This window comes from Thalassophryne amazonica, chromosome 3, assembly GCF_902500255.1.
Source record: "Thalassophryne amazonica chromosome 3, fThaAma1.1, whole genome shotgun sequence".
NCBI classification, from domain to species: Eukaryota; Metazoa; Chordata; class Actinopteri; order Batrachoidiformes; family Batrachoididae; genus Thalassophryne; species Thalassophryne amazonica.
Window position 1 is genome coordinate 1,802,136 of NC_047105.1, and position 13,069 is coordinate 1,815,204.

Sequence of the window (13,069 nt, forward strand, 5' to 3'; positions counted from 1 at the left end):
AGCCCTAAGCTTCACTAAAAGACCCAGAATTTAGATAAAGTTGAGGCCGCGGCACGCTCTGTTTACTAATAAAATGAAATTAAAAGGGTAAAAAGCATAGTAACATACTATGCCAGTATGCTAGTCATACGAAAGGGAAAATAAGTGCGTCTTAAGTCTGGACATGAAAGTCTCCACAAAATCTGACTGTTTTATTGATGCAGGGAGATCATTCCACAGAACAGGGGCACGATAAGAGAAAGCTCTGTGACCCACAGACTTCTTATTCACCCTAGGGACACAAAGTAGTCCTGCACCCTGAGAATGCAGAGCCCAGGCCGGTACATATGGTTTAATTAGGTCAGCTAGGTAGGGAGGTGCCATTTCAAAATGAGCAAATATTTGCACAAAAACAAAGTTTATCAGGCTGAACATGAAATATCTTGTCTTTGTGGTGTATTCACCTGAATATAGGTTTAAGAGGATTCGCAAATCATTGTATTCTGTTTTTTATTTACATTTTACACAACGTCCCAATTTCATTGGAATTGGGGTTGTATGACACATGAGCCTAGGCTCAGTGTTAACTGGTCAAATTGATGCCAATGTCTCACTGGACGAAGAACCATCATTTCAGTCTTAGAGTTTAAAAGTAGGAAGTTTCTAGACATCCAGCTTCACATTGATGCAAGGCAATCTTCTAAGGATTTTATGTGGACGAAATTACCAACAGTTATCGGCATGTATACCTGAGTATCATCAGCATAGCAGTGAAAGGTAATCCCAACAACACCACAATATGTGCCCAAGGGGTGCTATATAAAAGGAGAAAAGCAGGGGGCCTAAGACAGACCCCTGTGGAACCCCAAATTTCATGTCACTAAGGTTAGAGGTAGTGATACTGTATAAAACACAGTGAGAACAACTGGTCAGGTATGACGTCAACCATGCAAGGGCACTCCCAGTAATCCAAAAATGATTTTCCAGCCTATCAAGTAGAATATGATGATCCACGTATCAAACGCAGCATTGAGATCTAACAGCAACAGAACCGTAGTCGTGTCCGAATCCACTGTAAGCAGAAGATTATTCACCACTTTAGTGAGAGCCGTCTCTGTGGAATGATATTTTCTAAAAGCAGACTGCAGTGGCTCAAAGAGATTATTCTCAGTAAGATAGTCTACGAGCTGCCGTGACACCACTTTTTCCAGAATTTTAGAGAAAAATGATAGATTTGATATCGGTCTATAGTTTTTAATACACTAGGGTCAAGATTAGGTTTCTTAAGTAATGGTTTAATGACTGCAGATTTGAAACATTTAGGAAGAGATCCAGAAGTTAAAGAAAGATTAATAATTTCCAGCACAGTCAACCCAAGAGTGGACCACAGGTCCTTAAACAGTTTTGTTGGTATAGGATCAAATAAACAGGTTGTGCTTTTTGTAGACATTATAAGTTTCACCATAACACCGAGAAAGATACTCTCAAATTCTACAACCCCTGGCAAAAATTATGGAATCACCGGCCTCGGAGGATGTTCATTCAGTTGTTTAATTTTGTAGAAAAAAAGCAGATCACAGACATGACACAAAACTAAAGTCATTTCAAATGGCAACTTTCTGGCTTTAAGAAACACTATAAGAAATCAAGAAAAAAAATTGTGGCAGTCAGTAACGGTTACTTTTTAGACCAAGCAGAGGGAAAAAAATATGGAATCACTCAGTTCTGAGGAATAAATGATGGAATCATGAAAAACAAAAGAACGCTCCAACACATCACTAGTATTTTGTTGCACCATCTCTGGCTTTTATAACAGCTTGCAGTCTCTGAGGCATGGACTTAATGAGTGACAAACAGTACTCTTCATCAATCTGGCTCCAACTTTCTCTGATTGCTGTTGCCAGATCAGCTTTGCAGGTTGGAGCCTTGTCATGGACCATTTTCTTCAACTTCCACCAAAGATTTTCAATTGGATTAAGATCCAGACTATTTGCAGGCCATGACATTGACCCTATGTGTCTTTTTGCAAGGAATGTTTTCACAGTTTTTGCTCTATGGCAAGATGCATTATCATCTTGAAAAGTGATTTCATCATCCCCAAACATCCTTTCAATTGATGGGATAAGAAAAGTGTCCAAAATATCAACGTAAACTTGTGCATTTATTGATGATGTAATGACAGCCATCTCCCCAGTGCCTTTACCTGACATGCAGCCCCATATCATCAATGACTGTGGAAATTTACATGTTCTTTTCAGGCAGTCATCTTTATAAATCTCATTGGAACGGCACCAAACAAAAGTTCCAGCATCATCACCTTGCCCAATGCAGATTCGAGATTCATCACTGAATATGACTTTCATCCAGTCATCCACAGTCCACGATTGCTTTTCCTTAGCCCATTGTAACCTTGTTTTTTCCTGTTTAGGTGTTAATGATGGCTTTTGTTTAGCTTTTCTGTATGTAAATCCCATTTCCTTTAGGCGGTTTCTTACAGTTCGGTCACAGACGTTGACTCATTTTTGTTGTGCATTTTCAATTTTTGAGACATATTGCTTTAAGTTTTCTGTCTTGACGCTTTGATGTCTTCCTTGGTCTACCAGTATGTTTGCCTTTAACAACCTTCCCATGTTTGTATTCGGTCCAGAGTTTAGACAGCTGACTGAACAACCAACATCTTTTGCAACATTGCGTGATGATTTACCCTCTTTTAAGAGTTTGATAATCCTCTCCTTTGTTTCAACTGACATCTCTCGTGTTGGAGCCATGATCCATGTCAGTCCACTTGGTGCAACAGCTCTCCAAGGTGTGATCACTCCTTTTTAGATGCAGACTAATGAGCAGATCTGATGTGATGCAGGTGTTAGTTTTGGGGATGAAAATTTACAGGGTGATTCCATAATTTATTCAGCAGAATTGAGTGAGTCCATATTTTTTTCCCCTCTGCTTGGTCTAAAAAAGTAACTGTTACTGACTGCCACAATTATTTTTCCTGATTTCTTATAGTGTTTCTTAAAGCCAGAAAGTTGCCATTTGAAATGACTTTAGTTTTGTGTCATGTCTGTGATCTGCTTTTTTCTACAAAATTAAACATCTGAATGAACATCCTCCGAGGCCGGTGATTCCATAATTATTGCCAGGGGTTGTATAAATCTAGGTAATACCTCAGTAGTGGCGCCCACCTCAATAGCAGCGTGTAGTGGCTGGATTAAGGCATGCTGGGATATGTTTAACCTAATGTCATCTATTTTCTTCTCAAAGTAATCCAGGAAATCTTGTGCTGTAAAAGGAGAGCGAACTACAGGTGGTTGTCCATGAATAAGTGTTGCCACCGTGTTGAACAAAAACTGAGTTATGCTTGTTTTTGTTGATCAAATCAGAGTAATAGGTCCACTTTGTAGCCAGTAATGCATGCTTATAGTCTAACATAGCATCACGCCACGCAAGGTGGAATACTTCTAATTTTGAACTACGCCTTTTCCGTTCTAGACCTCTAGCCTTATGCTTGAGGTCACGCAGGTAATCACTGAACCAAGGTGACTGTGTTTTGGGGGAGCGTGGTTTTAACACAGCTGGCGCAGTCATGTCGAGTGTAGTTTTGAGCACTGAGTTTAAACTATCCACAAGATCGTCTACTGACTGGGTATTTGTCATACGTGAAGCTAAGATATCGGGCAGTCTAGCTAGCGACAGTCTACCAGACAGTTCACTGACTGAATGTAGACTCCAAATTTCCGAAGCTTAAACTGAACCCTGAATGTGGTTTTCAGTTCTTTCTGACGGCGAGGATCAGAGGACCCAGATGAGCCTTGTCCAGTATCCTCAGAGATCAGGGTTTGCTGCAGCTTCTTGCCTCACTTGGAGGAGGTGACGTCTGGGTGAGGTCTTTGGACAAATGGAACCCACCCAGCCTGAAGCTTGGGACTTGCTCTATCAGACTTTGCAATCAGCTCTTTGTTCTTTTTCATGTTTGTTGTGAATTTATTCTGTGACTGTGTGCATGCTTCACCTTTGCCTCTGCCACGACCTTTACTCCGCCCCCGGCTGGTGTTGGGACAGTTCTTCACCCAGTGACCACTGCGTCCGCAGCCAAAACACTCATTACTGCTCATCGTCACGACAACAGCTGGAAAAACAAAACAAGCGTGAACATAATGCCCTGCCAACCACATGATTGACAGGTATTTCAGACCAGAAGGAAACAGTGCACATGATCTTCTGCTCACACTACGTGCACATCCACAAACATCAGTGTGAAAACGCAACATGAATGCCACATGCTCACTGAGATCAAAGGTCACACATATTCACCCGAGGACTCAGAGCTCTGAGCCGGTCTAAACCCAGTAAGCTGTCCACAATCATACGCAGACAATTCCTCCTGGAACAAAGACAGCAGCCTATCAGTGTCTCATCATGTGACTACTGCAAACAGCCAATAGGAACACAGCACCAAAACAGACGCTGTAAAGCAGCGAGGGGATAAATACCTTCACCACTGATGAGAACCCAAAGACATTCAGCAGGTTTTTCATCATCATGTAACACCTTTTATTCACCTGTTCAGCACGGATCAAACACGGCACCTAAAGTTCCACTTTCACCAGATGCACAAAATCATTTCAGGCTTTTAAGTGGGGGGTGGTACTATTTTGTAAAATTAAACATTATATATACACCCCCTTAAAAATATGAGGACAGACCTTCTGAACAGGAATCTATTAAGTCTTGACAAACTGACCCAACCTGAGCCGTGTACATACCCTGTGAGAGCCAGGACTGCTGACAACGACAAAACTCCTCATATAAGGCTTAAAGTATGACTTCTTTGGTCTCTTGTAGATATTTTCAGCACAGAAGACAATTAAAGGGCCCGGTCACACCGCACACGGCGACAGCTATACAAAGGAAACAAAGTCACAAATCATCAAGAAAAGTTGGACGAATGATCCTGTACTTTTCCCATCAGCGGAAAGCCTGCAAATCAGGAGCGCAAAAAGGAGCAAAAGAAAACCAAATCTAACAAAAGAAAAATGAAGGGAATGTCAAACGCTTTAAAACACATCAAAATGAAACAGCCACGATGACGTGACCGACATCGGGTATGAGACCGAGCGCAGCCCGCCCTGTGCTCATGTCCACAGCCCCTGCAGGGGTGGGGTCTGGTTGTCTTGACAACGTGTGTGCACACGCAAACCAGCCACACACGGCTGGAACGTGTGTGAATAGTTACAGTGGTTGATAAAGCGTTCTTGCCGCTACTGTTTCTGTATGACAGCGTTGCTTGTCATCCCACACATGGACGAGTCATCAGCGATATGAAGACGTTACGTTCAGCTCATCTGAGCTTCAGTGATTGATCCATTCAGATATTGTCAACATGCGTGCAAGACGGACTTGGGTGGTCGGATGAATTTGGACGACAGTCAAACGGAACTTTACAGGAACTACCCAAACAATGAGGAACCGTCGAGACAGAAAGCAAGGTGGAATACAGAGGAATTGAGGTTGTCATTGGGATTTGTTTACATTTTTTAACAGTTTGAAAATTCTGAGGAAGCGCCAGCTGCAGGAACAAAGCTGGACAACGGTTAAATTATGTGAACTAGTTTCATTTTGGCTTCGGGTCCTTCATAAGTGCCGTGTTACCGGGGCTTAATATGATGGTTATGTGTGCCATATGTCACTACATACTCATTTTCAACAAAAGTGACAAAACTGAATAAAGGGCATAAATAGAACGATATATCATTGTATCATTGATATATCTCGACAGTAAAAGCCCACGTTTACTGTCGAGGGTTTGCCGGGAAATCAATGGGTTATTTCCTGCACAAGATCGGTATGTCTTGTAGGAAGAAGGTGAAGATTGTTGAAGTGTCAACGGCTGCATTACTTGCGTCGTTATCAATCTGGCAGCGTTTCAAGGCTGACCGGGGTGGTGTCTGACGAGACAGTTGGCCCCACTCACCCATTTGGTCGTTCTAGGTTAAAGGGCCGAAACGACCGGGTGAGATTCCTAGCTGATGCCGGTCAGTGAAAGCGCAATAACATCTTGTGTTTCGATTCTTCTGCTATATTTCATATGTTGGCCATTTGTGTGCTTGTTGTAGGTGAAAAATGGCTGCTAATAAAGCCTTTACAAGATCATATGGTTTACAAAGACACTTTGTAGTGTAGACTGCACAGAGAAGGCTGAGTTTCCAAGTTGGATGCAGCAGCCACTGACATAGATGAACACACCGAGGTGGGACGTCGCCACCTAGAGGCCCGCTATGCTCCAGATACCTCACTGTCCCTGCAGAAATCGATTGACCTCTTTCGACTCATGAAGCACCACAAGAAGCTCCCAATGAACATCTGGATCTTTTCTGCTGTGTGACCTGCTTCTAGTGCCTTTTGCTTCATGCATTTGGGAATAACATTGTTTTGTTTGCATCTTAGGTTAAATCTTAAGTGGTTTCTAAAGTTAGCTATCTTTTTAGCAGTCCTTTCCATAGTAAAAATCATAGTAACACAAGATGCTAGCCCAGGGGTTTTCAAAGTGTGGGAGAGTGAGCTCCCCCAGAGAACAAATGAATAGCTACCCCCCACCACCAACACACATACAATTTCAACATCTTTGTGTGTTTCTTTTTATTCTTTTACACATCTTAAACACATTTTAAAAATATTTGTGCATTTACATATTTTACACCCCTTGTAAACATTTTAAACGTGTTTTTAAAGAACTTTCTATTCTTTCTCACATTTACACCCTTTGTAAACATTTTAAACGTGTTTTTAAAGAACTTTCTATTCTTTCTCACATTTACACCCTTTGTAAACATTTTAAACGTGTTTTTAAAGAACTTTCTATTCTTTCTCACATTTACACCCTTTGTAAACATTTTAAACGTGTTTTTAAAGAACTTTCTATTCTTTCACACATTTACACCCTTTGTAAACATTTTAAACGTGTTTTTAAAGAACTTTCTATTCTTTCACACATTTACACCCTTTGTAAACATTTTAAACGTGTTTTTAAAGAACTTTCTATTCTTCTATTTTTACCTTTTGTCATATTTTAAACATCTGTGTGTTTTTAAAAATCAGTGGCATACCTAACATTTTAACATAAATAAAAAAGGGATGCGTATTGATAAGATTTTCTCAATATTGATGCCATTATCAATTACGCTTATCAAACCGATTCCTTATCAGTAATTATTGTGAATTTTCTGGGTACTAAAAGTCAGCTTTACAGGTTTTTCTGTCAACGACATTTTATTGAGTCTTAAAGTAAATAAGTATGAACTTGTTCACTGGATCCTTGATCTCTGGACATAAACAGAAATAAACAAAATGTGTAATTTTTCTCAAAAGTATTTCCTTTCAAACACTGACACAAATCTGACTCCGTACCTCTGAGCTGAGCTCAGCCAGCTGCACGTCAGCATCAATGTCATTCATAAAGAATGCAGGACACCTCAGTTTGAAAACCACTGTACTAGCCATAAGAACGAGAAAACAAGTGCGTCTTAAGTCTAGACTTGAAAGTCTCCACATAATCTGATTGCTTTATTGATGCAGGGAGATCATTCCACAGAACAGGAGCACGTTAAGAGAAAGCTTTTTATTCACCCTACGGACACAAAGTAGTCCTGCACCCTGAGAATGCAAAGCCCGGGCCGGTACATAAGGTTTAATCAGGTAAGTAGGGAGTAGGGATGGCTATCGATAAGATTTTATTGATATCGATGCCATTGTCGATTCCGCTCATCAATCCAATTCCCTTATCAATAGCTCTTATGAATTTTTTGTGTACTTAAAGTAGGTTTTCTATGTCAGCGGGTCAAAACAGCTTTTTCTTATTGTGCACCCGCTTTGTGTAACGGTCTTCCTGCGACCGTGAGGCAGTCGGAGTCCGTGGACATTTTTAAGTCAAGACTTAAAAGCCTATTTTTATTCTCTTTATTATAAATAGTTTTTATTTTTTATCTGTTTTATTGTTTTACTTCTGTTTTTAATTATGTATTTGAATTTTTTAATTTTTATTTTTTATGTTGAACTGTTCTATGTGAGGCACCTTGAGACGGATTTTGTTGTGACTTGGCGCTTTATAAGCTGATTAAATTGAATTGAAATTGAACAACATTTTGTCTTAAAGTAAATAAATATGAAATTGGTCACTGGATCCATAAACTTTGGACATAAACTCTGCATGGTGGATCCTTGATCTCTGGACATAAATAGAAATAAACAAAATATGTAGTTTTTGTCAAAAGCATTTCCTTTCAGACATTATTGGCATTAATGTCTTTCCATACATCTGAGCTGAGCTCAGCTGCTGTGCTGCACGTCACGATGCAATTTATAAAGAACACAGCACGTCTCATTTTGGGAGGAAAAAACATTTTAGTCTCTTGTAATTTCTTGTCTGTATTACAACATTTGTAAGAGGTGTCATTTTATTTTAAGCGGTAATTCATTTTGAAGTTATTAATTCAGATTGGACTCTGTCTCGGCAGAGAGCCACGCAGCGTTTGGAGCTGTGCCAATGGAACGGAGGACGATTCTCGTTTCTTGACTGCAACAAGACAAGAGTACCAGTTAGTGACTTTAATCAGCACAAAAGTGACTCACAATATTTTAATGGCTTTGAGAGGGGTTAAGAATTGGACTTACCATTTCTGAAGAGCAGCGAATCAAAGAACCAACGAGCTAGTGGATCAAAGCATTGCTTCATTGGATCACGCTTCAAACTGGTGTCGCGCTGTAGAAACGGTCGATTACAGAGCCGCTGTAGGGTCTGTAATCAACGTAGAGGAATGATCATTTTCCCAACAAACACCCTCAAAAACAACAGCTGCTCTGAAGGACCGATAAGGGAATCGCTAAGCAAAAACGTTATTGATGTTGGTGGATCGAATCATTTCTTAACGATACCCGACAAGAATCGGATCTTGATACCCAACCCTAGTAGGGAGGTGCCAGTCCATGAACTATTTTATAGGCTAGTAGTAGAACCTTAAAATCTGAGCTCACTGGGACAGAAAGCCAGTGAAGAAACACCAAAATGGGTGTAATGTCAAAATTTCTGCTTCCTGTCAAAAGTCTGGCTGCAGCATTTTGAACCAATTGGAGAGCCCTTAATGCTGGACTGTGGTAAACCAGAAAATAGAACATTGCAGTAGTCCAATCCAGAAGAGATGAACACATGGATCAGGGTCTCAGCATCAGCCATAGACAGGATGGGATGAATCTTCGCTATATTTCGCAGATGGAAGAAAGCAGTCCTAGTAATATCTCTAATGTGGAGGTCAAAGGACAACGTAGAATCAAAAATTAGCCCAAAGTTCCTCACTTTGTCAGTGTGATGTATGACACACGAGCCGAGGCTAAGTGCTAGCTGGTCAAATTGATGCAGTTGTCTCGCTGGACCAAGAACCATCATTTCAGTCTTATCAGAATTTAAAAGTAGGAAGTTACTAGACATCCAGCTTCTTACTGATACAAGACAATCTTCTAAGCATTTTATGTGGATGAGATAACCAGCAGTTATCGGCATGTATAACAGTATCAACAGTATCATCAGCAGAGCAATGAAAGGCAATTCCAAAACGACGTAGTATATGCCCAGGGGGTGCTATATAAAGGGAGAAAAGCAGGGGGCCTAAGATGGATCCTTGTGGAGCCACAAATTTCACATCACTAAGGATATTCTCTACTTTAGTGAGAGCCGTCTCTGTGGAATGATATTTTCTAAAAGCAGACTGCAGTGGCTCAAAGAGATTATTCTCAGTAAGATAGTCCAGAGGACAAGTTGGGACATGCCTATCTCGGCTTCCAGTGCTTACCAGTCGAGTGAGTATAAGAGAAATTGTGGAGAGCTGGACATGTCCCAACTTGTCCTCTAACACTCCGAAACGGAGGTGTTCCGTTGTCTCGCTTCATCAGCGAATCTGTCCTGCCGCGCGAAGCCTCCACGCGGCTTTCCATGACAAAACCTCTTGTTAAAAGTGAAATCTACCGGAAAATGGCTGATGTCCAGCTCCTGTGATAACCAGAGAAATTGCACACGACGGTCCCGGCTCCACACAGCCATCCGTTTAGAAATGATGTAGTGGTTTCTGCCTCTCGATGGTGGCTCGGAGCGCGGCGCGCCGTGTGCCATTGTGGGCCGTCCTTAAAGCTGTAGTAACACTCATTCTCTGTGAAGCCCGTAAAATTTTCACCGAAAGCCAGATAAATTTTTCGAATGGTTTCCAGCTGCCTGTCTCTAACAGTTTCTGAAAAAATTCTGATGGAAAAAAAAGCCCAAATCATTCCGCCATTTCCTCGCAATGAAACAATGACGAGAGGGGTGGAGCAGTGCTCACTCAAAGCCTGCCCACAGGCGAATGACGCAACCGACAGGCGTGGAAAAACTCACACATGCGCACGAAGGTTCAAGCTTGGCTGACGGAAAAACATATGAATCAAATCCATACAGTTTTTGAAAAAAATAAAAAGGTACGATACTTTTCTAACAGACCTCGTACATGTATATATAATTACAATGTTCTAGCACACTACAATAATGTCAAAATGTCTGTTTACATAATTCACTGACTGTGTGTGTGTGTGTGCAACACTGAAGAAAGGGCGGGAGAAATGCATATATAACCTTTGCGCTGATTGGTCATAAGCTTTGTAATAACCAATGAAAACGTGCGTAAGTAATAGCTTCGACTGCGCTTTGATACCGTCTCGGTTTTTATGATTTGTTGGAGGGAAAACTACAGAATATTGGAAGTTGAAAGACTGCACAGTTACCTCCCTTACACTACATGCTCATTGTGCACCTACTTCATACTGGTCACTGTCAGCACAGCATTACTTCCGCGTTCGGCTGACTGACGGACTGATCGAACTTGCTGTGTCGGCGATAACAAACAAAGACCACTCAGTGTTCTGAATAGACGACAATTTTATTAAACAAAAGGCTCTGTCACAGTGGCGTATTCTATCAGACTCCTTCAAATAAAATAAACCCGCTCTCTCTCGTCTGTCAGACTCCTTCAAATAAAATAAACCCGCTCTCTCTCGTCTGTCAGACTCCTTCAAATAAAATAAACCCGCTCTCTCTCGTCTGTCAGACTCCTTCAAATAAAATAAACCCGCTCTCTCTCGTCTGTCAGACTCCTTCAAATAAAATAAACCCGCTCTCTCTCGTCTGTCAGACTCCTTCAAATAAAATAAACCCGCTCTCTCTCCTCTATCAGACTCCTTAAAATAAAATAAACCCGCTCTCTCTCGTCTGTCAGACTCCTTAAAATAAAATAAACCCGCTCTCTCTCGTCTGTCAGACTCCTTAAAATAAAATAAACCCGCTCTCTCTCGTCTGTCAGACTCCTTAAAATAAAATAAACCCGCTCTCTCTCGTCTGTCAGACTCCTTAAAATAAAATAAACCCGCTCTCTCTCGTCTGTCAGACTCCTTAAAATAAAATAAACCCGCTCTCTCTCGTCTGTCAGACTCCTTAAAATAAAATAAACCCGCTCTCTCTCGTCTGTCAGACTCCTTAAAATAAAATAAACCCGCTCTCTCTCGTCTGTCAGACTCCTTCAAATAAAATAAACCCGCTCTCTCTCCTCTATCAGACTCCTTAAAATAAAATAAACCCGCTCTCTCTCGTCTGTCAGACTCCTTAAAATAAAATAAACCCGCTCTCTCTCGTCTGTCAGACTCCTTAAAATAAAATAAACCCGCGCTCTCTCCTCTATCAGACTCCTTAAAATAAAATAAACCCGCTCTCCCTCGTCTATCACTCCTTAAAATAAAATAAACCCGCTCTCCCTCGTCTATCAGACTCCTTAAAATAAAATAAACCCGCTCTCCGTCCTCTATCAGACTCCTTAAAATAAAATAAACCCGCTCTCCGTCCTCTATCAGACTCCTTAAAATAAAATAAACCCGCTCTCTGTCCTCTATCAGACTCCTTAAAATAAAATAAACCCGCTCTCCGTCCTCTATCAGACTCCTTAAAATAAAATAAACCCGCTCTCCCTCGTCTATCACTCCTTAAAATAAAATAAACCCGCTCTCCGTCCTCTATCAGACTCCTTAAAATAAAATAAACCCGCTCTCTGTCCTCTATCAGACTCCTTAAAATAAAATAAACCCGCTCTCCGTCCTCTATCAGACTCCTTAAAATAAAATAAACCCGCTCTCTCTCCTCTATCAGACTCCTTAAAATAAAATAAACCCGCTCTCCGTCCTCTATCAGACTCCTTAAAATAAAATAAACCCGCTCTCTGTCCTCTATCAGACTCCTTAAAATAAAATAAACCCGCTCTCCGTCCTCTATCAGACTCCTTAAAATAAAAAAAAAAACGCTCTCCCTCCCTCACTCCCTCTCTGTGTGTTTAATCAGAGCTGCAACTCTTTAAAATAAACACGCACTCGCTGCATGTCGGTGCGCACATCAAACGCCCTGATCAATCAGTCTAATCAAAGTTGAAAAGAGGTGTGACTCTAAAATAAACGCGCACTTGCTGCATAAAAAAAAATAATAAGAAGAAGAAGGTTAAATGACTATTTTTGAGTCGCACCACACCATGCAGCATAGCGCACTTCCACAGAGGCAGAAAATAGTACTGAAACTGGTGCAGCATGGCACACGCGACTGTGTGCACACATTAAAACGCAAACACACGTAGCTGCAAGTATGAACAAACACTGTTAAAGGCTGAGTACGCGCATATTTCGGCCGTATTTAAAAGAAACACAAGACTGCAATGAGGCAGCTCTACGAATACACCACTGTGAAAGCCCCTAAAGGTACTCCTGGCATTAATTTTTTTTTTGCATTCTTACCCCCCCTAAAATTTTCTCAACGGATTTGGACGTTTCACAAAATCGACCCCCGGGACTGTCAAATCCGTGGAAAACTCTCATCCCTATATGAATAAGTGTTGCCACCATGTCAACCAAGAACTTTGAGTTATGCTTGTTTATGTTGATCAAATCAGAGTAACAGGGAAAGTCTAAAGTCTAAGGTAGCATCACGCCACGCAGTTAAAAGGAATTGGGCTTCCTGTTGGCGTTTAGACACACCAAGTATCAG

At 41.0% G+C, this 13,069-nt stretch overlaps 1 protein-coding gene across 2 annotated transcripts in view; it reads right to left on the minus strand.

Annotated features, from left to right (window-relative positions):
- Positions 1-13,069, minus strand: part of LOC117504900 (cellular nucleic acid-binding protein-like) — a 71,360-nt gene that overhangs the window by 57,385 nt on the left and 906 nt on the right. For both annotated transcript variants that reach the window (XM_034164415.1, XM_034164413.1), the window contains exon 2: positions 3,989-4,105. In XM_034164415.1, coding sequence (XP_034020306.1) covers positions 3,989-4,091 — 103 coding nt within the window. In that variant the 5' untranslated portion in view covers positions 4,092-4,105. The remainder of the gene's footprint in view (positions 1-3,988; positions 4,106-13,069) is intronic.